The sequence below is a fragment of the Glycine max genome, chromosome 17, assembly GCF_000004515.6.
Source record: "Glycine max cultivar Williams 82 chromosome 17, Glycine_max_v4.0, whole genome shotgun sequence".
NCBI lineage: Eukaryota > Viridiplantae > Streptophyta > Magnoliopsida > Fabales > Fabaceae > Glycine > Glycine max.
The window spans coordinates 41090709-41113916 of record NC_038253.2 but is presented as its reverse complement, the minus strand read 5'-3'; the positions used below and the strand labels follow the sequence as shown (position 1 = coordinate 41113916).

Genomic DNA, 23208 nt, shown 5'->3' with positions numbered 1-23208 from the left:
TCGTCTTGAACAAGACCACGTTTGGCCATGCTTTGGACTCAAACACTAACCTCCAAGATCAAGGGCTTCCCTTTCTCAACCATGGCGTCCTTAACCCTCTTTTCCACCGATGCCTCATTGTTACAATAATCTTCACCTCGCTTCTTAAAGTTGACGACATCGTTGAGATTCCCTATAGTGTGCGCTAATTTCGTGAAGGTGAGGGTTAGGGCAAAGGAGGAGATAGAGGCATTGCTAGAAGAAGGTGTTATCAACGACGTTGTTGGAAATGATATGTAAGGGCCTGAGGGTTTCACATGTTGATTGAAGCTTGGTAAGGGCTTCATCGGGGGTGTTTTGATGGCTCCAATGACGGTGATGTGGGGTGGAAGTAGGGCTCATCGAACTCGGATTAGAGGGTGATCATGCTCTCGAAGAGGAGGCTAGAGAAGAAGGCTTTGGACCAATTGAGGCAGTTGGTCTCGGTTCAGTGCTAGGGATTGTAGTGTGAATGTCAGGCTTAAAGAAAAGGGTATAATGGATAATAATAATTTTAATTAGAAGAAAGGGGGGCTTACTTAGAAATTAGGGAGGCTTATTTAGCAAGAGCCTTAACGATGGGCCAATGTACCACCTGGCCCAATAGACACGTGTTACGAAAACGCGCAGCTGTTTGCGATTTGAGCACAAGCACTTATCGCCGCAAACGTAAAGACAGTCACAATGGCGGCGGAGCAGAACCTCTCTCACTCTTCTAAACCAACGGTCATGATTATTCTCGCACCGTGCACCACACACGCAAGCACCCGTCGACAACACCACATAGTTTTAAAGTCAGAATCATACCCAGAACCTCCACTTATTACTACTCTCTTTGTTCATCACATATTCAATGGCTTCCTCTCTTCTCTCTCCATCATTCACTTCCTTCCCCCGCATAAAGGTAAACCCCCTTTCATCAGTCTCATTCTTCAAAAAGCTTCATTTTTTCTGCACCCCTTCTGCCCAAAGGTGTTAACTTGCACCCCTTTTGTTTCTCTCTCAGAAGGATGTCTCTCTCTCTGCTTTCACTTCTCAGCGATGCTTCAAAGCGCTTCCAAGGAGAATAATCCGTTGTGCTGTGGCGGCGCCTCAGCGCCAACCTTCCACCACTGGATCAGTTCAGTTTTTTTTCTTCAAAGGGGTACCCCTTTTGGATTCTTGGAGTTTTTTTGGGTGTTTGTGATTGTGGCCTGTTGATGTGTTTCAGGTGAGGACTGCAATGACCATGACTGAGAAGATACTGGCCAGAGCTTCTGAGAAGGTACAGCTGACCCCTGGCGATAATGTTTGGGTCAATGTTGATATTTTGATGACACATGATGTGTGTGGCCCTGGTTCTATTGGGATTTTCAAGAGGGAGTTTGGTGACGATGCCAAGGTAAGTTTGCTAATTGTCTTAATTGGCTGCTGTTACTTCGGACTCTCTTTTTTAGGGTGTTTTGATATTTTTCTGATGCTTTGTGGATATGCATTCCATGTGGTTGGATTGGATGGCCATTGAAATTATGAGGGTTGTTGACATGGTATTGGAGTTCGGAGCCTATCCTAAATGGTTCCCTGTGTCTGTCACGCTTTAGGCAGTGTGAGGGAGATGTTGGATAAACTACCTAAATTGTGGTCACCCCTACATAGAGGGGGTGTGTTGAAAGTCCCACATGGCGGGTAGCCATGGACAAACGGAACATGTTGAAGTCCCACATCGACTAAAGGTAGTGTTGAGATAAACTATATAAATGGGGAGTAATTCTCACCTTGCAAGACCTTGCAAGCCGGTTTTGTAGGATTAAGTTAGGTGCAAACCCATGTTCTGCCAAATGTCAAATAGTGAAATCTATTTTAGGAACAATCTGAGTGATATTTTCTATTTATCGAAAATGAAGTTATGTCGTATGTGCTTTCTTCTTGGGAGTTTTTTCAATTTACAAGTCATGTGAGTGGTGCTACAAGCATTGTAAGTGCTGAAAAAGGGATATAAAATGATGATGATTTTTGCAAGCATGGACTTTAAAATACATTTGCTGGTTTAATTGTGCATTTGTTTCTGTCCGTTATATGGTTGATTCTTTTACCTTGAAAGTTACCTGTGCTGAAAAATTATCTTGGGCTTTGAGGGATAGAAATATGTGGCTTGTAGAATGATTGTAATTTTTCTTGGATTGCTGTGGCAGTCAATCTAGTTACATGCTGAGACCTAAGTTCTGTGATTTCCTGATTGTGTTGTTCTTTTGAAGGTTTGGGACCGTGAAAAGCTTGTAATAATACCCGACCATTATATATTCACAAGTGATGAACGTGCCAATCGCAATGTAGACATATTAAGAGATTTCTGCCATGAGCAGAATATCAAGTACTTTTATGATATTAAGGATCTCAGTAATTTTAAGGTATGCATTCTTTTGTTTTTTTTTCAATCTTGATTTGTTCTTTTCAATTCTTAAAGAGCATTTTAATGCACAATGTCCAAGAACATTGACTGTGAGATTATAAAATACAGGTAAATCCAGACTATAAGGGTGTTTGCCATGTTGCCCTTGCTCAGGAAGGTCATTGTAGGCCTGGAGAGGTTCGCTTAGTTTAACCAGTTTTTATTTTATTATAGTGAAGTATTGTTCATTTGTTTGACAGAAGTTTGGTTCCTGCTTTGCTAATTTCTCTCTGTTACCTGCAGGTTCTCTTAGGTACTGATTCTCACACTTGTACTGCTGGAGCATTTGGCCAATTTGCTACAGGGATTGGTAATACTGATGCTGGCTTTGTGCTGGGAACTGGGAAACTTCTGCTTAAGGTAGTTTCTGCTAAAGGCCCATTCTAACTTGAGGGTTCCTTCCAGAAACCAGCCATAGATACCCTCAGTAGATAGGGAGAGAAGGAGAGAAACCTCTCTTTAATTATTGGGATCACTGATCTTACTGAGTAGGTTCTGTATCTATATATTATGCATAGATTGGGGTCACTGATCTTACTGATCAGGCTCTGTATCTATATATTATGCATAGACAAGGGTTTCAACTTACGAGAGCATTAGGCCCCTACTTGTCCCCAACACTTGTATCATTAACACACATTGTTTTAACACAATTGTACTATTAATTGCTCCTGTGTCAGGAGGTGGAGGGGAGGAGGGATGGGGTAACAATGGCAAGGCTCACACCTCTTAGATTTTAATAGAAAATATGCTTTATGATCATTATATTTTTTACCTTAATCATCAACTCCACCCTAAGGTTTTATACTTGGTAGTTATAGACCCAAATAGGTTTATTATGTATTATTTTTTGCTTTTCACATCATTTTACTCTTATCTGCTTGGCAGACAAAATTTGCTGTCAACTTTGTTGTATTTCTTTTAACAGTCTATAATATTCAAGTACTTGAAAGAACATATTATAGCTTTTCTTGTTAGCCATTTTCCATTGGCTGCTTAATGTATTTCCAAGAGTTATCTGCTCATTTTGAGCGAAAAAGAATTGAAGATACTATGAGGGCAAAACAGAAAAAACAGAAATTAATAAAGATTTTTTAAAATATTTTGTGACAGGAACAAAGATGGAAAAGTACTTTTTTCTTTGATTTATTAATAGTAGAGATATAACTGTTTTTCATAATATATCTTATTCAAATTCAGGTGCCCCCAACTTTGAGATTTGTAATGGATGGAGAAATGCCTGATTATTTGCTTTCTAAGGATTTGATTCTGCAAGTAAGTGCCTTGATTCTGTACTTTTGTTTCTGTTGGACATAGCATAGCCATCAGGTGACTATGATTGTTTGCTCATTTTCATGCAGCAAATATAAAAATTACATCCTTACATGAATGGATGGTTTACCTTACAGATTATTGGTGAAATAACTGTGGCTGGTGCAACATATAAATCGATGGAGTTTGTCGGTACAACTGTTGAAAGTTTAACTGTAAGTATGCACAGCAAGATGTTATATTATGATGTAACTCCAAGTGCCTGTTTACTTGTATTTTCTTTTTCTGTTTTCATTTTTTGTTTTCTCTTTTTAATTACAAAATTGCCGTCTTGTTTTCAATTTGTTTCCTGTTTTTGAAGATTTATACAGGAAACAGATAAAACAAAAACAAAAAAAAGGGTTGTTTTCAGTGTTTCCTGTACAAGTCTTTGAAAACAAGGAAGAAATTGAAAACGAAGTGGTAGTTTTGTAATTAAAAAGTGAAAACACAAGTAAACGGGCCATAAATTTTTCTTCAATCTCAGAACTCTTTCTTTTTTATTATAAATAAAAGTTGTTTTGGTAATTTGTTCCTCTTGGATAGATGGAAGAACGGATGACATTGTGCAACATGGTTGTTGAAGCTGGTGGAAAGAATGGTGTTGTTCCTGCTGACAGCACTACATTTAAATATCTTGAGGTTTGTGCAACTGAGTAGATGCACTGAAATTGGTATCTTGCCTCTAAAGTTATATGTTCTCATTGGCTTTCTCAATGGATTTTTTAAGAGAAGATTGTATTAGCATTTGGTCATTGTTAAAGATTTCATAATATCTTGATTGTATCCTAGAATAATTTTAGATGATCACTTAGTAATGGTTTCTGTATTTCATTATATTTCATGATTTGTTTCGTTATTTGATTAGGATTAGGAGTCTAGTATAATATTATGTACAAGTTTAAATAGTGGTTGGTGCTGTGTATTGCCTCATCATACACAATATCAGTTTTATGTCCTATTATGTTGAGTCTCCATTCTATTTTTTCTTCCTTCTCTATCTAAAACTGTTATTTTAAACCTGACATCATCCTCTGTAACCTGTCTTGTTAGTATTCCACTATCTAGTTTTTCAAAATTTGGAATTTTGTTTGTCAAATAAAATAGATAATTTTTTTATAATATTAAGATCCAATAGCAAGGTATAGGACTTGAGTCTCACATTGGAAGTATGGGATTCTAGTGTGGGGTTTATAAAACCTTGGGCTCTTCAACTACAACAGTTAGCCTTTGTGGTGTAGTTTTCCCAAGGTTCTCGTCAAAGAATAACTAATCAAATAATTTAATCATATCCTCTTTATCTTTCCATTGGATGTGACAAATTCTGGCCACCAAAATCCTGGACCAATATCATTTTCTTCCTCTTATGCAGCTGCAAATGTCAGATCTACCTTGCCCATGCAGCTTTTCATGTAACTGTTTTTGCCATCAACTCTAGTATGTCCAGATTGTCCACCTTCGTCACTATTTGTCCTACCGCACCATCTCCAGGCAGGACAAGCCCCATCACCCTTGTTTGCCACCTTGATGTGGCTGTCTGCCTCCCTTTGCCTGTGTTCTGCTTCTGCATTGTTTGATGTGATCTGGTATGTTCTTTGTAGTACCATCATGAGATTTGAGTTATTTTTGGTAGGCTTGGGCTGTTTTTTGAGATTTCTACCGTGGTTATCTCTGTTTTTTTGTGCATTGGGCTTTGTTTGGTCTTCCAGTTGCGATTATGGTGTGTTAGTCATCTTTCTCATTCCCACTGATGAATCATACTAGCATGCAGCAATTACTCTTCCCATTAATGATGAAGTTGCCTTTTAAGCTATGATTTATGGGAACCACTTCATATTTATGTTATTTTCTATTTTGTAGAATATTTTTTTGTAATAAGGTAAAAGCTTAGCAAGCTTTAGCTTGGGGGGCTTGGTGGAAGATCTGGTAAATATTTCATAATATCATGAAGTATCTCAGAATCATTTTAAGTATCTTAGATGCTCTTGACACTAAGATTCAAAATTTGTAATTGTCTGGCTGTTATCTTAAGATGAATGTGCAGTATTTTGTCTATCGTGGATAATCTTGATTGGTATTTGGTATTGAAAGAATTCTGTTTTTCTTTTTTTATTGGTTTGGGTGGCTTCTGAATTACATCTCATTCAGTTTTGATGTATTAACATAGTGGGTGCCTATGTGTGGTTCCTGATCAATCATAATTTCCCTTTGCATATTATGCCCATGTCTTTTCCAGCATTGGTTTTAATATTGTTTCCCGTTGCATATTATGCCCATGTCTTTTGCAGCATTGGTTTTAATATTGTTTCCATTTTGCAGGGCAAGACATCTCTGCCATATGAACCTGTTTATAGTGACGATCAAGCAAGGTAGTTATAATTTTCTAATTTCTTCTTGTTTTCCCTCATTATATTCAGTGTTTAGGAAAATCCAATGCTGAATGTATCGCCTTGTATTCAATAAATTGCAATTTGTCTGTTGAAAGTCTTGATGGACAAGTGGCATTTTATAAAATTCATTGTTAGTATAAATAGACATGAAAAATATTTATCACGGTATGAAAAATCCTATGGTGTTGCTTGTACTTATCAACTTTTCAATGTCGGTATGGTATAATTACAGATTTTGTTACTCTTATTCTGTCATTAAGAAAGGAAAAGCTTAAAAAGGAGTATGAAGAAAGGAATATAAATTCACTGGCCATTTGTGTGAGGAACAGCTTGGGATTGCATGTTGACTTTGGGGATTTTACAAAGAAAATGTTTCATTTTGTGAGGATGATATGGTACACATATAGAAAGTATAACAGACTATCTACTGATCCTTCCATTTTGGTGTGTTGTGGTTATGATAGCTGCTTCATGGTAATGTTATATTGCAATTGGCTTGCTTTGTAGATTGAGCTACAATCACCTCCCTGGATTTTATCAATTTGATACATGAACATATTAGTATCCATTGGTAATCCGTTTTAATTATTATTAATTACTAACACCTTTTTTTTGTTGCCATCTAGATTTCTTGCTGAGTATAGATTTGATGTCTCAAAATTGGAGCCAGTGGTGGCCAAGGTTAGTCTATTGATTGCATTTCCAATGAGGTTTTGTTCTGTGTTTATTTTCCATGCAGCTGTGTTGTTATTATCTGATGCTGCCACTAGGTTCCTCAGTTAATATAATGCTTATAAATGTTGCAGCCTCATTCTCCAGATAATCGTGCTTTGGCAAGGGAGTGCAAGGATGTAAAAATTGACAGAGTATACATAGGATCTTGTACAGGTGGCAAAACGGAGGATTTCATGGCTGCTGCAAAAGTTTTTCTGGCATCAGTAAGCATCATATTTTGAATATTTTCCTATTGCATATATATGGTCTAAGTTATAAAAGATGTTAACTTAAGTTTTGATAAGATATTATTAACAGCTTTAGTAGTTGAGTCCTAGACTTCTTTACTATATTTATGTACTTTTCACTTGTTAGTACTCAGTATGGTATACTAATATGTATCCTAAAATGGATAAGGACTGGTCAGCATGTTTTCTTGTATGGTGTTTTTTTTAATCTTGTATTGCAGTTAGAATTTTCTAGCTTTTTGTTTCATTTGTGCCAATGTCTCCTATGAATTTTTGAATTTAGAGGGGGAAAGAAAGAGATAGGACAGAATATTTTAGCAAGAATATAGAGAATGAAATTATGGGAATATTTTTTATTCAGTAGAATCAAGAATGTAATACATGGGTTTATGGAAGACATCCTATATATAAAGGTTCTGAAAATAGACTTATTGGAGACTGTTTCCTAGGCTACTATTAATTGAATGCAACTTCGTAGACACTAATACCCATGAGCACTAAATGCATTTTAGCAATTTGATACATGAACATATTATTTCCTAAGTGCATTAACTTTTATTATTTCCAACATGAATTCCTTCAACTATTTCCCATAATGTAGAACATGATGTCTGCATCTGCAGGGTAAACAGGTCAAAGTTCCTACATTTCTTGTGCCTGCAACACAAAAGGTCTGGAAATTTTCATATTTATATATCTTTATATCAGTTGATTTACGTGTGATTAAGAAAATTCTCTTGGGAAATCATGGTGGATGATAATTTTCCAACTTATCTCTATCAATGGAATTTCAGGTTTGGATGGACTTATACTCCCTTCCAGTCCCTGGATCTGGTGGTAAGACGTGCTCCCAGATATTTGAAGAAGCTGGGTGTGACACACCAGCTAGTCCTAGTTGCGGTGCTTGTTTGGGTGGCCCGAAAGATACTTACGCACGCATGAATGAACCTAAGGCAAGTTCCTTGCTTCGGCCCCTGCATCTTGTAATATACTAGTGTAGTTCAAATTCTACCTGTTACTTTTATCCTTATTATTATATTGAAGGAATTGCAAATATATGCATTGACCCGTCTTGGGCTAAATATAATTTCTTTATGTAAGCAAATTAGTACCTGTTCATTCCTATACTGTTTTATGACATGAAATGAGATGGTTTATATTTAAAGAACATTGATTGAACCTTTCAGTGATGGAAATCATCAGCATGTGAAAACAACTTTTTCTTTGTAATTAACAAGAGTTGTGGTGCCCTTCTTAATGCTTCTCATGCCCAGCTGATAATGGTATGCTGAGAGGGATAATGATAAGCTTATCCAAACAAACCCAATTTCTATATATTGGCTTTTAGTCATTAAAACTTTTGTTTTAAGATTTAATATATCAATAGATCCCTGAACTATTTCGGTATTTTTATTTAGGTTCTTAAACTAAAAAAATTGTAATTGGGTCCTTGTTCTTCTACAATTTTTGTAATTAGATCCCTCTGAATTTTAAGTTGTGGTATACGAAAAAAATCAGATCAAGAAATGGGGTAGGGATTATTGTGGACAAGGAGTGGAAGAAGGATGTCGTGGATGTAAGAAGAGTAGGAGATCGTATCATAGCCTTAAAATTGGTAGTGGGACAGGACACCTTTAATGTTATTAGTGGGTACGCACCTCAGGTTGGGTTAGCAGAACACTTTAAGGTAAAATTTTGGGAGGATCTAAAAGGGGTACTTCAGGATATACCCCAAGGAGAGAAAGTTTTCCTAGGAGGGGATCTCAATGGACATGTAGGTAGCGTGGCTAGAGGTTTTGAGGGGGTGCATGGGGGTTTTGGCCTAGGGGAGATGAATGGGGAGGGTAAATCCATCTTGGAGTTTTCGGAGGCTTTGGATCTTTCTATAGCCAATACATGGTTTAAGAAAAGAGAGGACCATCTTATCACTTACAAAAGTGGAGGGACATGTTCTCAGATAGATTTCTTCCTTATCAGGAAGTCTGATAGGAAGTATTGCTTGAACTGTAAAGTTATCCCGGAAGAGAGCCTGACTACCCAACATAGAGTTTTGGTTATGGATGTAAGAATTAGAGATAGGGCAAAGAGAAGAAGTCCTATGGTAGCACCAAGGATCAAATGGTGGCACTTGAAGGGTGAGAAACAAGGAATCTTCCAACAAAAGATATGGGAGGGATGGTGTGGACAATCACAAGGAAGTGCAAATGATCTGTGGAACAAGATGTCCCAAGAGATTATTAAAGTGGCTAAAGAGACGTTGGGTGAATCTAGAGGTTTTGGACCTAGGGGTAAAGAATCGTGGTGGTGGAATGAAAGTGTTCAGAGCAAAGTTAGAGTAAAAAAGGAGTGTTTCAAGGAGTGGTCTAGGTGTAGAAATTCTGAAACTTGGGATAAGTATAAGATAGCTAGAAATGAAACCAAAAAGGCGGTGAGTGAGGCAAGAGCCCAAGCTTTTGACGGACTATACCAAGCTCTAGGAACCAGGGACGGAGAAAGATCTATATATAGGCTTGCTAAGGGTAGAGAGAGGAAGACTAGAGACCTGGATCAAGTAAAGTGTGTTAAGGATGAAGAAGGCAAAGTCTTAGTGCATGAAAAAGATATCAAGGAAAGGTGGAAGGCGTATTTCCACAACTTATTTAATGATGGATATGGATATGACTCTAGCAGTCTAGACACAAGAGAAGAGGACCGGAACTATAAGTACTATCGTCGGATTCAGAAACAGGAAGTAAAGGAAGCGTTGAAAAGAATGAGTAACGGTAAGGCGGTGGGGCCAGACAACATACCTATTGAAGTGTGGAAAACTCTTGGAGATAGAGGTCTTGAGTGGCTCACCAAACTCTTTAATGAAATTATGAGGTCAAAACGCATGCCGGAGGAATGGAGGAGAAGCACGTTAGTGCCAATCTATAAGAACAAGGGGGATATACAAAATTGTGCAAATTATAGGGGAATCAAGCTCGAGTCATACTATGAAATTATGGGAAAAAGTGATCGAACGGAGATTAAGAAAGGAGACTCAAGTTACTGAGAATCAATTTGGTTTCATGCCGGGAAGGTCGACCATGGAAGCGATTTATTTATTACGGCGGGTGATGGAGCAATATCGCATGGACCAACAAGACTTGCACTTGATTTTTATTGATTTGGAGAAAGCGTATGATAGAGTGCCTAGAGAGATTTTGTGGAAAGCTCTAGAGAAGAAAGGGGTTAGGGTTGCATATATTCGAGCTATCCAAGATATGTATGATAGGGTATCGACTAGTGTTAGGACACAGGGTGGAGAGTCAGACGATTTTCCCATCACAATTGGTTTGCATCAAGGGTCAACCCTTAGCCCCTACCTTTTTACCTTAATTCTGGATGTCCTCACGGAACAAATCCAAGAGATAGCGCTGAGATGCATGCTTTTTGCAGATGACATAGTCCTCCTTGGAGAGTCGAGGGAGGAGTTGAATGAGAGGTTGGAAACTTGGAGACGAGCTCTAGAAACACATGGCTTTTGCCTAAGCAGAAACAAATCGGAGTATATGGAATGTAAGTTCAACAAAAGAAGGAGGGTTTCTAACTCAGAGGTGAAAATAGGAGACCATATTATCCCTCAAGTCACACGGTTTAAATATCTTGGGTCTGTAATACAGGATGATGGAGAAATTGAAGGGGATGTGAATCATCGCATTCAAGCAGGATGGATGAAATGGAGAAAAGCATCGGGGGTGTTATGTGATGCAAAGGTACCGATCAAGCTAAAGGGAAAGTTTTATCGGACTGCGGTAAGACCGGCGATTTTGTACGGAACAGAATGTTGGGCGATCAAGAGCCAACATGAGAATAAAGTAGGTGTAGCGGAGATGAGGATGTTGCGGTGGATGTGTGGTAAGACTCAACAGGATAAAATTAGAAACGAAGCTATTAGAGAGAGGGTTGGAGTAGCGCCTATTGTAGAGAAGATGGTGGAAAATAGACTTAGGTGGTTTGGGCATGTAGAGAGAAGACCGGTAGACTCTGTAGTGAGGAGAGTAGACCAGATGGAGAGAAGGCAAACAATTCGAGGCAGAGGAAGACCCAAAAAGACTATAAGAGAGGTTATCAAAAAGGATCTCGAACTTAATGATTTGGATAGAAGTATGGTACTTGATAGAACATTATGGCGGAAGTTGATCCATGTAGCCGACCCCACCTGGTGGGATAAGGCGTTGTTGTTGTTGTTGTAGATCCCTCTGAATTTAGTAAAATCAACACAAATTGTTACTTTTCTGGTGGTTTCAAGCTACTGTAAACTAATCCTATGAACTCTATTACAAAAATTGTAGAAGATCAAGGACCCAATTACATAGTTTTAGTTTAGGGACTTCCTGATGTATTAAAAGTTCAATACAAAATTGTAAACTAATCCCAAGAACTCAATTAAAATTTCCCTAAAAATTCAAAGACTGCCTGATGTATTAAACATTTAAACCTTATTTTTAAAATCTTTCCTAGAATTGTATTTGACACAGCAATAAAGAAGCCTAAAAAAAGTTATAGACTAAACATTACTTCAATTTTCTTGGTGATTATTTAATAAAATGGAAGGCCATGAGAAGTGTGCTCTTTATAATAGTATTACATACAATTCTTTATATCTTGGAGTTCTATAGATCTTTGTAGATTATAAAGATGTGTGCTTCAGAATGTTCAAGCAAGCAATACTGTCATATTTTTTTTATGTGATGAATGGTTGTTCATCTGCCATATGGTTGCTTTTGTATGCTTTCTACATAAGTGATGAGATTGAGAATCTGAGTATTTACTCCATTGTTTACACGCTGGTTGTGCAGGTTTGTGTTTCAACTACGAACAGGAACTTCCCGGGCCGAATGGGACACAAGGAAGGTCAAATCTATTTGGCTTCCCCATATACAGCTGCTGCATCTGCATTGACCGGTTATGTTACTGATCCTAGAGAGTTCTTGCAGTAGAATGTTGTTACAGTCATCCCATTGGTGTTGTACACGTTGTTGGTTAGTTGTGTATTCTCTAGCCATAAGTTAAAACTGATAGCTATTTAAGCCGACCAATCTTTTGGTATTTTTTGTCTGAAGAAATTTTCGGTGACTATTATTCAATTGACACAGTTTTGGTTGTTAAAAAAGATTGGTTCATTTAGTACTTGTTGAGTATGACTTGGTCGTTGCTGTTACAGTTGCAAGTATGATTTCATATGGATTTTCTTGTCAACCCGTGTTTTATTAACTTTGCTTTTTGTTTGTTCTAAGTTGATCTTTAGAATCATTCATTCATATATGTGGGTAGATCAATTCAGATCAACATGAAGTTCAATTTCAAATTTAGTAGTGTTTGGTCTTATTTTTTAGCTTCTTTTGTGTTCTTAAAAGTAGAAACTATATTAATTAGTTTTTTTTTTGGGCTTTTGTTCATTTGAAGAAAAAAAATACTTTTACTTTAAAAGCATTTTTAACTGTGTTTTAGCCTGACTTTTTCTTTTAAGAATTAACAGAAAAAGTGAGCCAAATGCTACCTATGCAAATCTTTTATCCCTATTTTGAGACTAGGTATTAGAGTTAGTTTAACCGTGTAATGTTTGCTCTTTCACCAATTTTCTGTGAAAAGTATACTTGGGAGGAAAAAGGTATTTAGACATTCTAATGCTTTTAGGCACCTGAGAGAAAAAAAGAGATAAAAATAAAGATACTAATATGATGTGATAGAAAGAGGGGAAAAAAATTTGATATTGAGACACTTCAATCAACAACTCTCCACCTTGTCTCTAAATCAGAGAACTCCTTTCACAACTTTGTACAATATTTATTTCATTAATCAGTTAAGATCTAAATAATCTATAAATCAACTCATCACAACTGAGTTCTATTGTGTTTGGATACAGTTGCCTATCTAAAGTCTCACTGTTCTATTCACATTAGATTTGAGAAAAAACATAGGAGCTATTGTAAAAATAAATAAATGCTGCAAATAAATAAAACATTGAAACTGTTCTTTGTAGCTTTTGCTTGACGTGAATCTATTGTTTTTTTTTTTTTTTACAAACGGATTACAAGACACGATTTCTTGTTGTACATATTCAAAGAAGCATCCTCTGTTGCAATAGGTTAGATCAAATATGAATGTTATCTTTTTAAACAAAACTAATGAATCCAAAGTGAATACACCGTAGGATATATTCATAAAATATTCGGTGGCTGAGATTCAAGAGAGAAAACAGGATAAACTGGTATTTTTAAAATACATTTTTTATTCTTTTTTGATAAAATATTTTTTTCTTTTCTTTTTCTATCATTTTCTACTTGTCTTCTGCTGTAGAATCTCACAAGACTAATGAAATTTCATCCCAAAAATTACCATTTTCTGCTACTGATTTCTTTAATTTTCTCATTCCAAATATCAAATTTAAATCCATTCGTTCAAACATTTTAATCCATTATATCATCCGAACAAAAAGAAAATACCAAGAAATTCAAACTGTAGCCACCCACCACCATCAAACCCTCATCCACTTAACCTTAGCAGAGCACAATTGGGATTTTCTAATTTCAGAGACAATAATACTGTTTTCAGGTCAAGTAAGAATGACTATTTGGACCTTTCACTTCAAAATAAACACGTTAGTTAACGGAATTGGTAAGGGGTGAAATTTTTTTTTTTTACTAAAGGGATATGTGTGTAATAAGTTCAAAGTTTTGAGAAAATATAAGTGTAATTTACTCTATCTATATTTAATGGTTAAATTTTCCACATTTAATTAAAAACAAAATCTTAGATTTTGGAAAGTATAAAATTTGAATTTTAAATAGTCAAGTGTTAATTCCAACATTAAACATTTCTATCATTAGCAAGCCATTAAATGCTAATCAAAGACATTGATTTTTTTAAAAAATTAATACCTAATTGATCTGCAATATTTTCTTTAGTGAAAAAAAAAGTAGAATTTAACATCAGAGACAATCCTTTATAGACCTATTAACTGTGTTTCCATACAAATAAAATAAATATCATTTTCCATTTTCATAATTTTCCTTACCCATTAATTATGATTCTTGAGAAATATTCATTTTCTCATTAATTTGTTAATTGGCGTTTAATTAAGTTATTCACAAATTTATAAAAGTCACTAATATATACTAAAATTCTTACTGATTATAACTTTTTTCTTAAAAATGGTTATTGTCCAAAGTTATTTGTATCATTAGACTAATACAATCACTAATTGGTTTCAAATCGGGTATCGCTTTTGTTAAATCGGTTATCTAACATATTAACTAGATTTATGCAATATAAAATAAATGCAATTATTATAAATATAATAATATTCAATCAAGAATTTTAACAAAATGCATGCATCAATCAAATAATGATTGTGATTTAGATTGGACAAATTCTCATCTATCAAAATTTATCTACAATATTTATCGCAATATTTAAATATTATATAGGTGCAACAAATTCTTGTGTTCTTTTTATCCCCAATTCATCATTTTTAACAGAAGATTACAATAACATATCGTGGGGTTTATTTGAATTATACATACATCTCAATTTTTTCTCTCCTATTTTGGTTATGTTCACTAAAACTAGTTAAAAAGCTAATGAGAAGCTAAAAGTTATAAGTTGAAAAACTAATTTATTATATTATAAATATTCAGTAAAACTAGTTGTTGAACTAATTAAAAGATGTTAAGTGACTAAAGTATAATAGAATTATAATTTACTTTTAAAAAGTAAGCAGAAAATCTAATAAATATATTAAGGATAAAAGGAATGAAATAAAGTTAGAAGTTAGAAATTAGCATTTTAAAAAAAATAATATTTCAAGGTTATGTTCGACAAGGTATTTTGGCTAGTTGCTAGCATTTTTTTATTAGCTGAAAAACTTATTTGAATATTTGTTAAACAAGATTTTTTAGTAGTATCTAACATTTTTTGAAACGATACTTGAAGTAGTATTTTTAAGACGTTAGTTTCTAGCTTTTTATATTTTCTTTTACTTTTATATTCTTGATATATTTATTCATTTTCCTCATTGCCTATTTTAAATAAATCATGTTTTTATTATTTTTATATCATTTTATATTTTTCAGCTACTTCAAAAATTAGTTTTGCCAAACATAACTAAGTAGTGTATCAAAAAATGCTATAAGCTACTAAAAAGGTTTGATTACCAAACAATTAAATGAGCTTTTTTAGCTATTAAAAAATTTAGAAACTAGTTGAAATGTCTTGTTAAACAGCCAAATTTTAAAAATTTAAAATGTTAGGCACATGATTTTCAAATAAAATTTTAGACAAAAAATGTCTGCTACTCCTTTTTCATCTTCATCAATTTGAAAGTTTTTTTTTAAAACAAAATGAAAGTGAAACTCATAAGTTACAAAGAAAGAGGACCTCCAAAAACTTAGGAACCAATGTACCAATACATAGACACAATACCCAAAAAAAAGAAAAATATTTGTGCCATACAATTCATCTTGTGTTTTTAACGTGTTTATTTGTTTGAGTATGTGCTTTAAATAAACTCACTATATTTGTTGCAACCGATGTTGAAATATGTGACAACAAAACCAAGATAGACAACTTTCATCCCTATCATTTTAAGTTCAGATGAACATTGTTTCAGATTTAAAATATAAACACTATACTAGAATTTGAAAATTCGAATTTGAATTATTGTCTAACATCAACGAAGAAAACTAATCATCTGACAAAGCTGATAGTATATAAATACTATGCACCAATATCATCATGACAAAAAAGAGTGTATGAAATATAATATATTTAATAAATGTAATAAATGGTTTAATGTGTATTTAATATACGTATTAAATGTATGTCTTCTTTTATTGCATTTAATACATATATTTAATGTATGTATTTAATATACATAGTTAATGTATGTATTTAATGTTATTTTTATTGAATGCATGTATTTAATATACATAGTTAATGTATGCATTTAATGTTATTTTTATTGAATGCATGTATTTAATGTACATATTTAATTTTATTAATGACATATTTATTATGTTTATCAAATATTATATAATTTAATATTTCCTATATTACTGACATTATATTTTATAATTCATTTTTGTCTATAACTATTTTTATACATTTATTTTTTGTTAACTTTTTAGTCAATTTATTATGATAAGAGATATTATGACCGATAATACACGTTTAGGCTATCATTGATTTTACATATATAATATATGTATATATTTTGTTGATAAAAATGAGTTAAATTGATATGATGCAACATTTTGAAAGAGATTGATGCACAAATTTGTTGAGGAGTCAAATCTACTTTACATGTATTATTTTTTTTTAAATACAATTTTGATCTTTTATTTCATTTAATTACAATTTTGGTCTCTTCACTTTAAGTAAAGACATCTGATTTCCTTATTTTAGAAAATTCGTAATTTAAATCTAATTCTCAGTTTTGTCGGTGTTTTATTTCTTTTATTTTTGTCTAATTGGATCTTATATCTAACATATTCTTATAAGGTACCATAAAAAATGGTTTAATGAATTTACATGTAAGAATTAAAAGAAATAACTATAGACAAAATTAAAAATTGGATCAAAATTACATATTTTATGAAATAAGATGACTAAATGTTTTTATTTTAAAATAAGACACCAAAATTATGGATTTTCTAAAATAAGATGACTAAAATTGTAGTTAAACCCATGACTTTCTTCTTATGCCCATCTTCCCGATCATCAAATCACATTATCACATTAACATACATTATTCAATGCCTATAAATTGATGTTTATTTTTCTTTAAACATCACAGCATTTTTGAAGTAGTTTGTGTAGACTTAAAGAAGAGTTAAGGGAAAAAAATAAGATGAACACTATTGGAGTTATGATTATGATCATGTCTATGTTAGGGTTCGCACAAGCTAATAATTACAATCCTCCATTTGTGCAAGTTGAGTCAATCAGTGAGACTAATAGACTTACTTGTCCACAAGCATGCAGAGTACAATGTGCAGCTTTAGCACCAGTTGAACCATGGTATGACAAATGTGTTAAAGAATGCACTGCAAATTGTAAGCATGATGTGTCCGTTGCTAAGGATTGCTTTACTAGTTGTGCCTTAATCAAGTCCATTAACATCAACAATGGTATTTATTCTCTTATAACATCAACCTCTTTTTAAGGTTTTATAATCATTATTTATAATTTATTTAGTTATGTTTTCACATGTTTTTTATGATTAATTTTTCTTGTCAGATGTTCGTGATCTTTCGACCAATATTGTGATGAATTCCTGCTTGCAAGAATGTCAAAACAAGAAATAAGTTGTTACAAGAATCTTCAAGAAAAAGGTTGTTAATTGTAATAAAATAAATTTTAATCAATAAGTAATATCTATTTCTCTAATTGTTTTCATTCATTTTTCTTATGTTGTTTTCATATTATCACAATTGGAGTAATGACATAACAATAAAAACAATTAAAAAATAGATAGTCGCAACCAAGGTTTATTAATGGAAAACATTAAAAAAATTATTTGAAACTAAAATTTAGGTTTAAGAGTTGACTACACATAGTAAAGATATTAGAATCCTATGACGTCTATCATAAAAACGATTATCTCTAATCAAACGTGCAAAAATAAGATAATTTTTTTATAAAAAAAGTAACTCCTTTCAAATACATAAGAAAAACAAATTTAAATGAATGAATAATAATTATTTATAATAAAAAAATTCCTTGAGGTTTATTCGAATTACACATGCACCTTAATTTTTTTCCTTCCTACTTTGTGCTAACTCCATTTAAAATGTTAGGCACATGATTTTTAAATAAAATTTTAATAAAAAAAATGGCCCCTACTTCTTTGTCATCTTCATCAACCAGAATTATTTTTTTTAAACCAGTTCTGAAACAAAAATAATCATACTTATATACGCAACAACTTATTTTTTTATTTTGTAGTTTAATTGTTAATCACTAATTATAGTAATTATTATTATTAGCGAACAATATAGATATAAAATTGGTTAATATCACACACTCCACCCCTAAACTAACACTATTAGTTGTTGTGATATTAACCAATTTTATATTTATACTGTTAGCTAATAATAATAATTATTATAATCAGTGATTAACAACTAAACTACAAAATAAAAATTACAATAAAATATTGTTTCTTTTATAATCTGAATGACGTTGAGATGTTAAAATCTTGTTGTCAAAATAATATTCAATGTAATTTTTTAAAGGATTTTTTTAGGAATTGTTGATTGAAAATTTTGGTATTAGGTTCAAAAAATATTAAATTAACAAATAAGAGTTTAAATTGAGGATTAATTAATAGTAAATCAAAACACTTTTAGGATTCTTTGTATTCAAACTAGCAAACAATGTATTTCTCATAAACTTATTATAAGAACAATTTTTATAATAAGTATATATAAAACAAGTATTTAAGTTATAATAATTGATTTGTTTAAACATAAATACTTTTTGTGAACAAGCATAAAAGAACACTTGCATTGACCACATTTATGAATTCATTAATGCATTCACGATAATATAACACGAAACATAAATATTCGAAAACAATAAAGAATGAGTCATAGGCACGAGAGTGAGATATAGATAAAAGACGGTGTTATTGAAAGGAGAAGATGGTATTGGAAGAATATACTCAGAAATAGACAATAATATACATGTTTCTATCGAACGGCAAAGCCATGAGCATGACAAAGAGTTTGGTATACAGAACGTATGCAAATATTTGTGTAACCGAATACAAATAGTACATCAGCCTATTTACAGCAAAATACAAATAATTGGTCTTCGAAATAGATATATTAACACGCCAACTCACTCCTTCATATTTTGTAACTGTTACTTTGTTCATTCCATTTATTTTACTTTCGAATCATCTTATTCAACAATACTAGACATCCCTTTTCTTATATATATTGAATCGAATCTATACCCTTTATTAATCCTTCAATCGATCCCATGTTTTTGACATTAACAAAAACAGATCTCTCTTGTTGCATTGTCATTCTTAATCGAAAGAAAATAATTGAATATTCAACTTAGGATTTCATTTGAACGACCCCCTAACAGGAAGGTTATAAAATTTTGAAACTTTTTAACCCCTTTGTTCCTATTTAAAGGATCTAATTACCTACTTCACCAAAAAATAGTTAAGTTAATCGATGAAAATAGATTTGTCTTAAATTTATAACTTTTTAAAAATTATCCTTATCATTAACATCATTTTATCCCTTCTAATTGATTGTTAATACATTTTCTCTCTCTTTTAATTAGAGATGTTTTAGTCTAAAAATAACAAAAACAAAGAATACTATAGATTGAGTCTTATAAAAAAGTTTAAATTGTAATTTTGATCTCTCGGGCCGTGTTTGGTTTGGTTATTTTTTATTTTTATTAAAAATATAAAATAGTGATAAAAATGCGTTTGGTTGGATTTTTAAAAATATTTTTGATAAAAATATTTTCCCAAACAAAAATTAATAAAATCTTATTTTCAGTTGAAAGCAGGATCCCCATTTTAAGTAAAATGAAAAAATGCTTAAGCAAATCTAAAAATACATTTTCTCTTAAAAATAAGAAATCAAATCAAATATATTTTCAGAATTCTAATATTTTAAAAATTAAAAAAAACAATTATAATTTAACCTATAAAAAATAACCAACATAATTTTAAATTTAAATCTTATAATAATAATAAAAATAAAAGACAGTGATATCTAATCAATGACTCATGTGAGGAGTGTCTCATCGGGTTCGGTATTTAAAACCATGGTGAAGTGGTATTGTTAATTGTATAATGGGTATCCTTGTTCTTCTTTCTCTATTGTCTATAGTCATCTCCATTGTTCTCTTCATTACCCACACACACAAAAGAAACAACACTCCAAGAGGACCACCAGGTCCTCCACCTCTTCCTCTCATCGGCAACCTTCACCAACTCCACAACTCATCCCCACATCTCTGCCTATGGCAACTCGCCAAACTCCACGGTCCTCTCATGTCGTTTCGCCTCGGCGCCGTGCAAACCGTCGTGGTTTCATCGGCCAGAATCGCCGAACAAATCTTGAAAACCCACGACCTCAACTTCGCTTCCAGGCCTCTCTTCGTGGGCCCGAGAAAGCTCTCTTACGACGGGTTGGACATGGGCTTCGCACCGTACGGCCCGTACTGGAGAGAAATGAAGAAACTCTGCATCGTTCACCTCTTCAGCGCGCAACGCGTTCGGTCCTTTCGACCAATTCGAGAGAACGAGGTTGCAAAAATGGTTCGGAAACTGTCGGAACACGAAGCTTCGGGTACTGTCGTGAACTTGACCGAAACTTTGATGTCTTTCACGAACTCTTTGATATGCAGAATCGCGTTGGGGAAAAGTTACGGTTGTGAGTACGAGGAAGTAGTTGTTGATGAGGTACTGGGAAACCGGAGGAGCAGGTTGCAGGTTCTGCTCAACGAGGCTCAAGCGTTGCTTTCGGAGTTTTTCTTTTCGGATTATTTTCCGCCTATAGGAAAGTGGGTTGATAGAGTGACGGGAATTCTATCGCGGCTTGATAAAACGTTCAAGGAGTTGGACGCGTGCTACGAACGATTCATCTATGATCACATGGATTCGGCAAAGAGTGGTAAAAAAGATAATGACAACAAAGAAGTCAAAGATATTATTGATATTCTTCTCCAGCTACTTGATGATCGTTCCTTCACCTTTGATCTCACTCTCGACCACATAAAAGCCGTGCTCATGGTAAATTACTCATTCAAGCATTCTTCTCTGTTTCTTTTTACATAAATTGTTTTTATGTATAACTGTATAATGTTGGAGTATTGTCATATATACAAATGATGAAGGGTAGCTCTCATCTTATTTGTTAGTTTTTGGGTTAATTAATTAAGTTAAACCCAAATTAACCTAATATATATATCTAATAATATATTTAGATTAGCGGTAGAAATTAAATCATGATAAAATCAACATACAAAAGTAACTATTTGTTGCTTAGACTTATGATGAATACGTGTAACTCATCATGTTAACAAACATGCTATAAGAAGTTATATAACCTATTTGAATAGTTAGTAGTTGTTGATAATAGGTCTATTGATTTACCTTACCTGTATTTTTAGTCTTACACGTACAAATTTTATGTTCTCATTCCATAGGATAAGAACGATGAATCAGATTTTATATTAATTAATGTATTTTATTTGTTGAATTAATTTTTGGAATTGAGTTAAATAAGAAGTCATATTCACATATAAAACTTGGATACAATTAATTCAATAAGTAGGGCCAGGTTATTTAATTATATTTGTGCATATACGATACGTGTGCGTATACGTATACGCGCGTGCAGAACATCTTTATAGCAGGAACAGACCCGAGTTCCGCGACAATAGTTTGGGCAATGAATGCACTGTTGAAGAATCCCAATGTGATGAGCAAGGTTCAAGGAGAAGTGAGAAATCTATTCGGTGACAAAGATTTCATAAACGAAGATGATGTCGAAAGCCTTCCTTATCTCAAAGCAGTGGTGAAGGAGACATTAAGATTATTCCCACCTTCACCACTACTTTTGCCAAGGGTAACAATGGAAACATGCAACATAGAAGGGTACGAAATTCAAGCCAAAACTATAGTGCATGTTAATGCATGGGCCATAGCAAGGGACCCTGAGAATTGGGAAGAGCCTGAGAAATTTTTCCCCGAAAGGTTCCTTGAGAGTTCGATGGAGTTAAAGGGGAATGATGAGTTTAAGGTGATCCCGTTTGGTTCTGGAAGGAGAATGTGTCCTGCGAAGCACATGGGAATTATGAATGTTGAGCTTTCTCTTGCTAATCTCATTCACACGTTTGATTGGGAAGTGGCTAAAGGGTTCGACAAGGAAGAAATGTTGGACACGCAAATGAAACCAGGAATAACGATGCACAAGAAAAGTGATCTTTACCTAGTGGCAAAGAAACCGACAACGTAGCACACGTTGGTACATTCACTATAACACACAAGAAAGTTGATAATGACTTGTGTATGCAACTATGCTCTATGCACTATGCACTATGTTTATTGACCATTAATTACTGGTTCTATTATTTGCGTCTCCATTGTGTGTGTGTGTGTGAATTATATATTTTGAAAGTCTTCAACCATATTAGACAAAAACTATAGGTAATAAAAAACATATTTTTCCAATTACAAAACGATCTCCATCCGATTAAAAAAAAAGATGAATTATATATTTTGATATTTGTTAGTGTGCGCAGATCAATTTATACATCTTGTTCATAAATAGATGAACGAACCATTATTCGCATCCAACGTAAAAAGTTATGTGCATCATATTATAACAAGTAATGCATGTCTTCAATACTCGTTTCAATTTAAAATAATTATAGGCTTATAAAGAAAAATATTCTTTAGTACAAAAACGAATTTTATGAATTCTTAGCCGACCACTTTATTGAAAAGTGTAATACTATTTTTATTTTTTTCAAGTGTCAATTTATTTTTAGAAAAATAAGACGATGCTAACTATTATCTCATCAATTATATCATTGTTTTCACTGAATTTTAAATTATTTGACACATTTATTGTAAAACTGAAAAGAGTGAATGATAATAATAATAATAATACATCACAAAAAAATTAATAATGAGATTAAAAAATAGAAATATTTTAATAAAAATGAAAATTTTAATTATATTTCTTATTCTTGTACCAAGATTTAAAAAAACACACTTTAAATAGAAAAAAGAAATAATCTTCTTAGTTGTAAGTACCCATAAATGGTCATCCCTTTGCGATTAGTCTGGTTTCTTCGTCGGCTTTTCGTACCAAATGCTTTGGTAACTAGTTAGCACTAGCAGTCGTTGAAAAAATAATTAAGTAAACAAAAATTGAAAATAGTAAATAAAATTCAAACCATTTGTTAGAAATAAAAATTACCTACAAAGTGTCCACAAGGGTTCAACACAATTGATAAATAACACAAATTTCTAATCATGTATATGAAAATTGCATTAAAAAAGATAAAAACTCATTTCGATAACTTATGC

The 23208-nt window shown here is 33.1% G+C and overlaps 3 protein-coding genes across 3 annotated transcripts; all 3 read left to right on the top strand.

Annotated features, from left to right (window-relative positions):
• Positions 1–715: 715 nt before the first annotated feature.
• On the top strand, positions 716–12182 carry LOC100780547 (3-isopropylmalate dehydratase large subunit, chloroplastic). The gene is made up of 15 exons (XM_003549406.5): positions 716–922; positions 1025–1138; positions 1229–1399; positions 2253–2405; positions 2516–2584; positions 2690–2806; positions 3647–3721; positions 3856–3933; positions 4304–4399; positions 6077–6126; positions 6774–6828; positions 6954–7085; positions 7733–7780; positions 7904–8062; positions 11933–12182. The coding sequence occupies exons 1-15, from the start codon at positions 872–874 to the stop codon at positions 12071–12073; spliced, it is 1509 nt and encodes a 502-aa protein (XP_003549454.1). The 5' UTR covers positions 716–871; the 3' UTR covers positions 12074–12182.
• Positions 12183–16886: 4704 nt separating this feature from the next.
• Positions 16887–17522, top strand: LOC100811920 (uncharacterized). Its single transcript, XM_003550366.5, has 2 exons — positions 16887–17263; positions 17373–17522. The coding sequence occupies exons 1-2, from the start codon at positions 16984–16986 to the stop codon at positions 17438–17440; spliced, it is 348 nt and encodes a 115-aa protein (XP_003550414.1). The 5' UTR covers positions 16887–16983; the 3' UTR covers positions 17441–17522.
• A 2376-nt stretch (positions 17523–19898) lies between these two features.
• On the top strand, positions 19899–22244 carry CYP83D1 (cytochrome P450 monooxygenase CYP83D1). The gene is made up of 2 exons (XM_003550365.5): positions 19899–20901; positions 21512–22244. Exons 1-2 carry the CDS (start codon positions 19960–19962, stop codon positions 22127–22129), a joined length of 1560 nt encoding a protein of 519 aa, XP_003550413.1. The 5' UTR covers positions 19899–19959; the 3' UTR covers positions 22130–22244.
• The last annotated feature ends 964 nt before the right edge of the window (positions 22245–23208 follow it).

Excerpts from the sequence above, each read along its gene's own strand:
- LOC100811920 (XM_003550366.5), top strand. The coding sequence starts at position 16,984 with ATGAACACTATTGGAGTTATGATTATGATCATGTCTATGTTAGGGTTC. Across the intron at positions 17,264-17,372 it reads GTCCATTAACATCAACAATG|ATGTTCGTGATCTTTCGACC; the intron begins GTATTTATTCTC and ends TTTTCTTGTCAG.
- LOC100780547 (XM_003549406.5), top strand. The coding sequence starts at position 872 with ATGGCTTCCTCTCTTCTCTCTCCATCATTCACTTCCTTCCCCCGCATA. Across the intron at positions 1,139-1,228 it reads AACCTTCCACCACTGGATCA|GTGAGGACTGCAATGACCAT; the intron begins GTTCAGTTTTTT and ends GATGTGTTTCAG. Across the intron at positions 2,406-2,515 it reads AGGATCTCAGTAATTTTAAG|GTAAATCCAGACTATAAGGG; the intron begins GTATGCATTCTT and ends TATAAAATACAG.
- CYP83D1 (XM_003550365.5), top strand. The coding sequence starts at position 19,960 with ATGGGTATCCTTGTTCTTCTTTCTCTATTGTCTATAGTCATCTCCATT. Across the intron at positions 20,902-21,511 it reads ACATAAAAGCCGTGCTCATG|AACATCTTTATAGCAGGAAC; the intron begins GTAAATTACTCA and ends ACGCGCGTGCAG.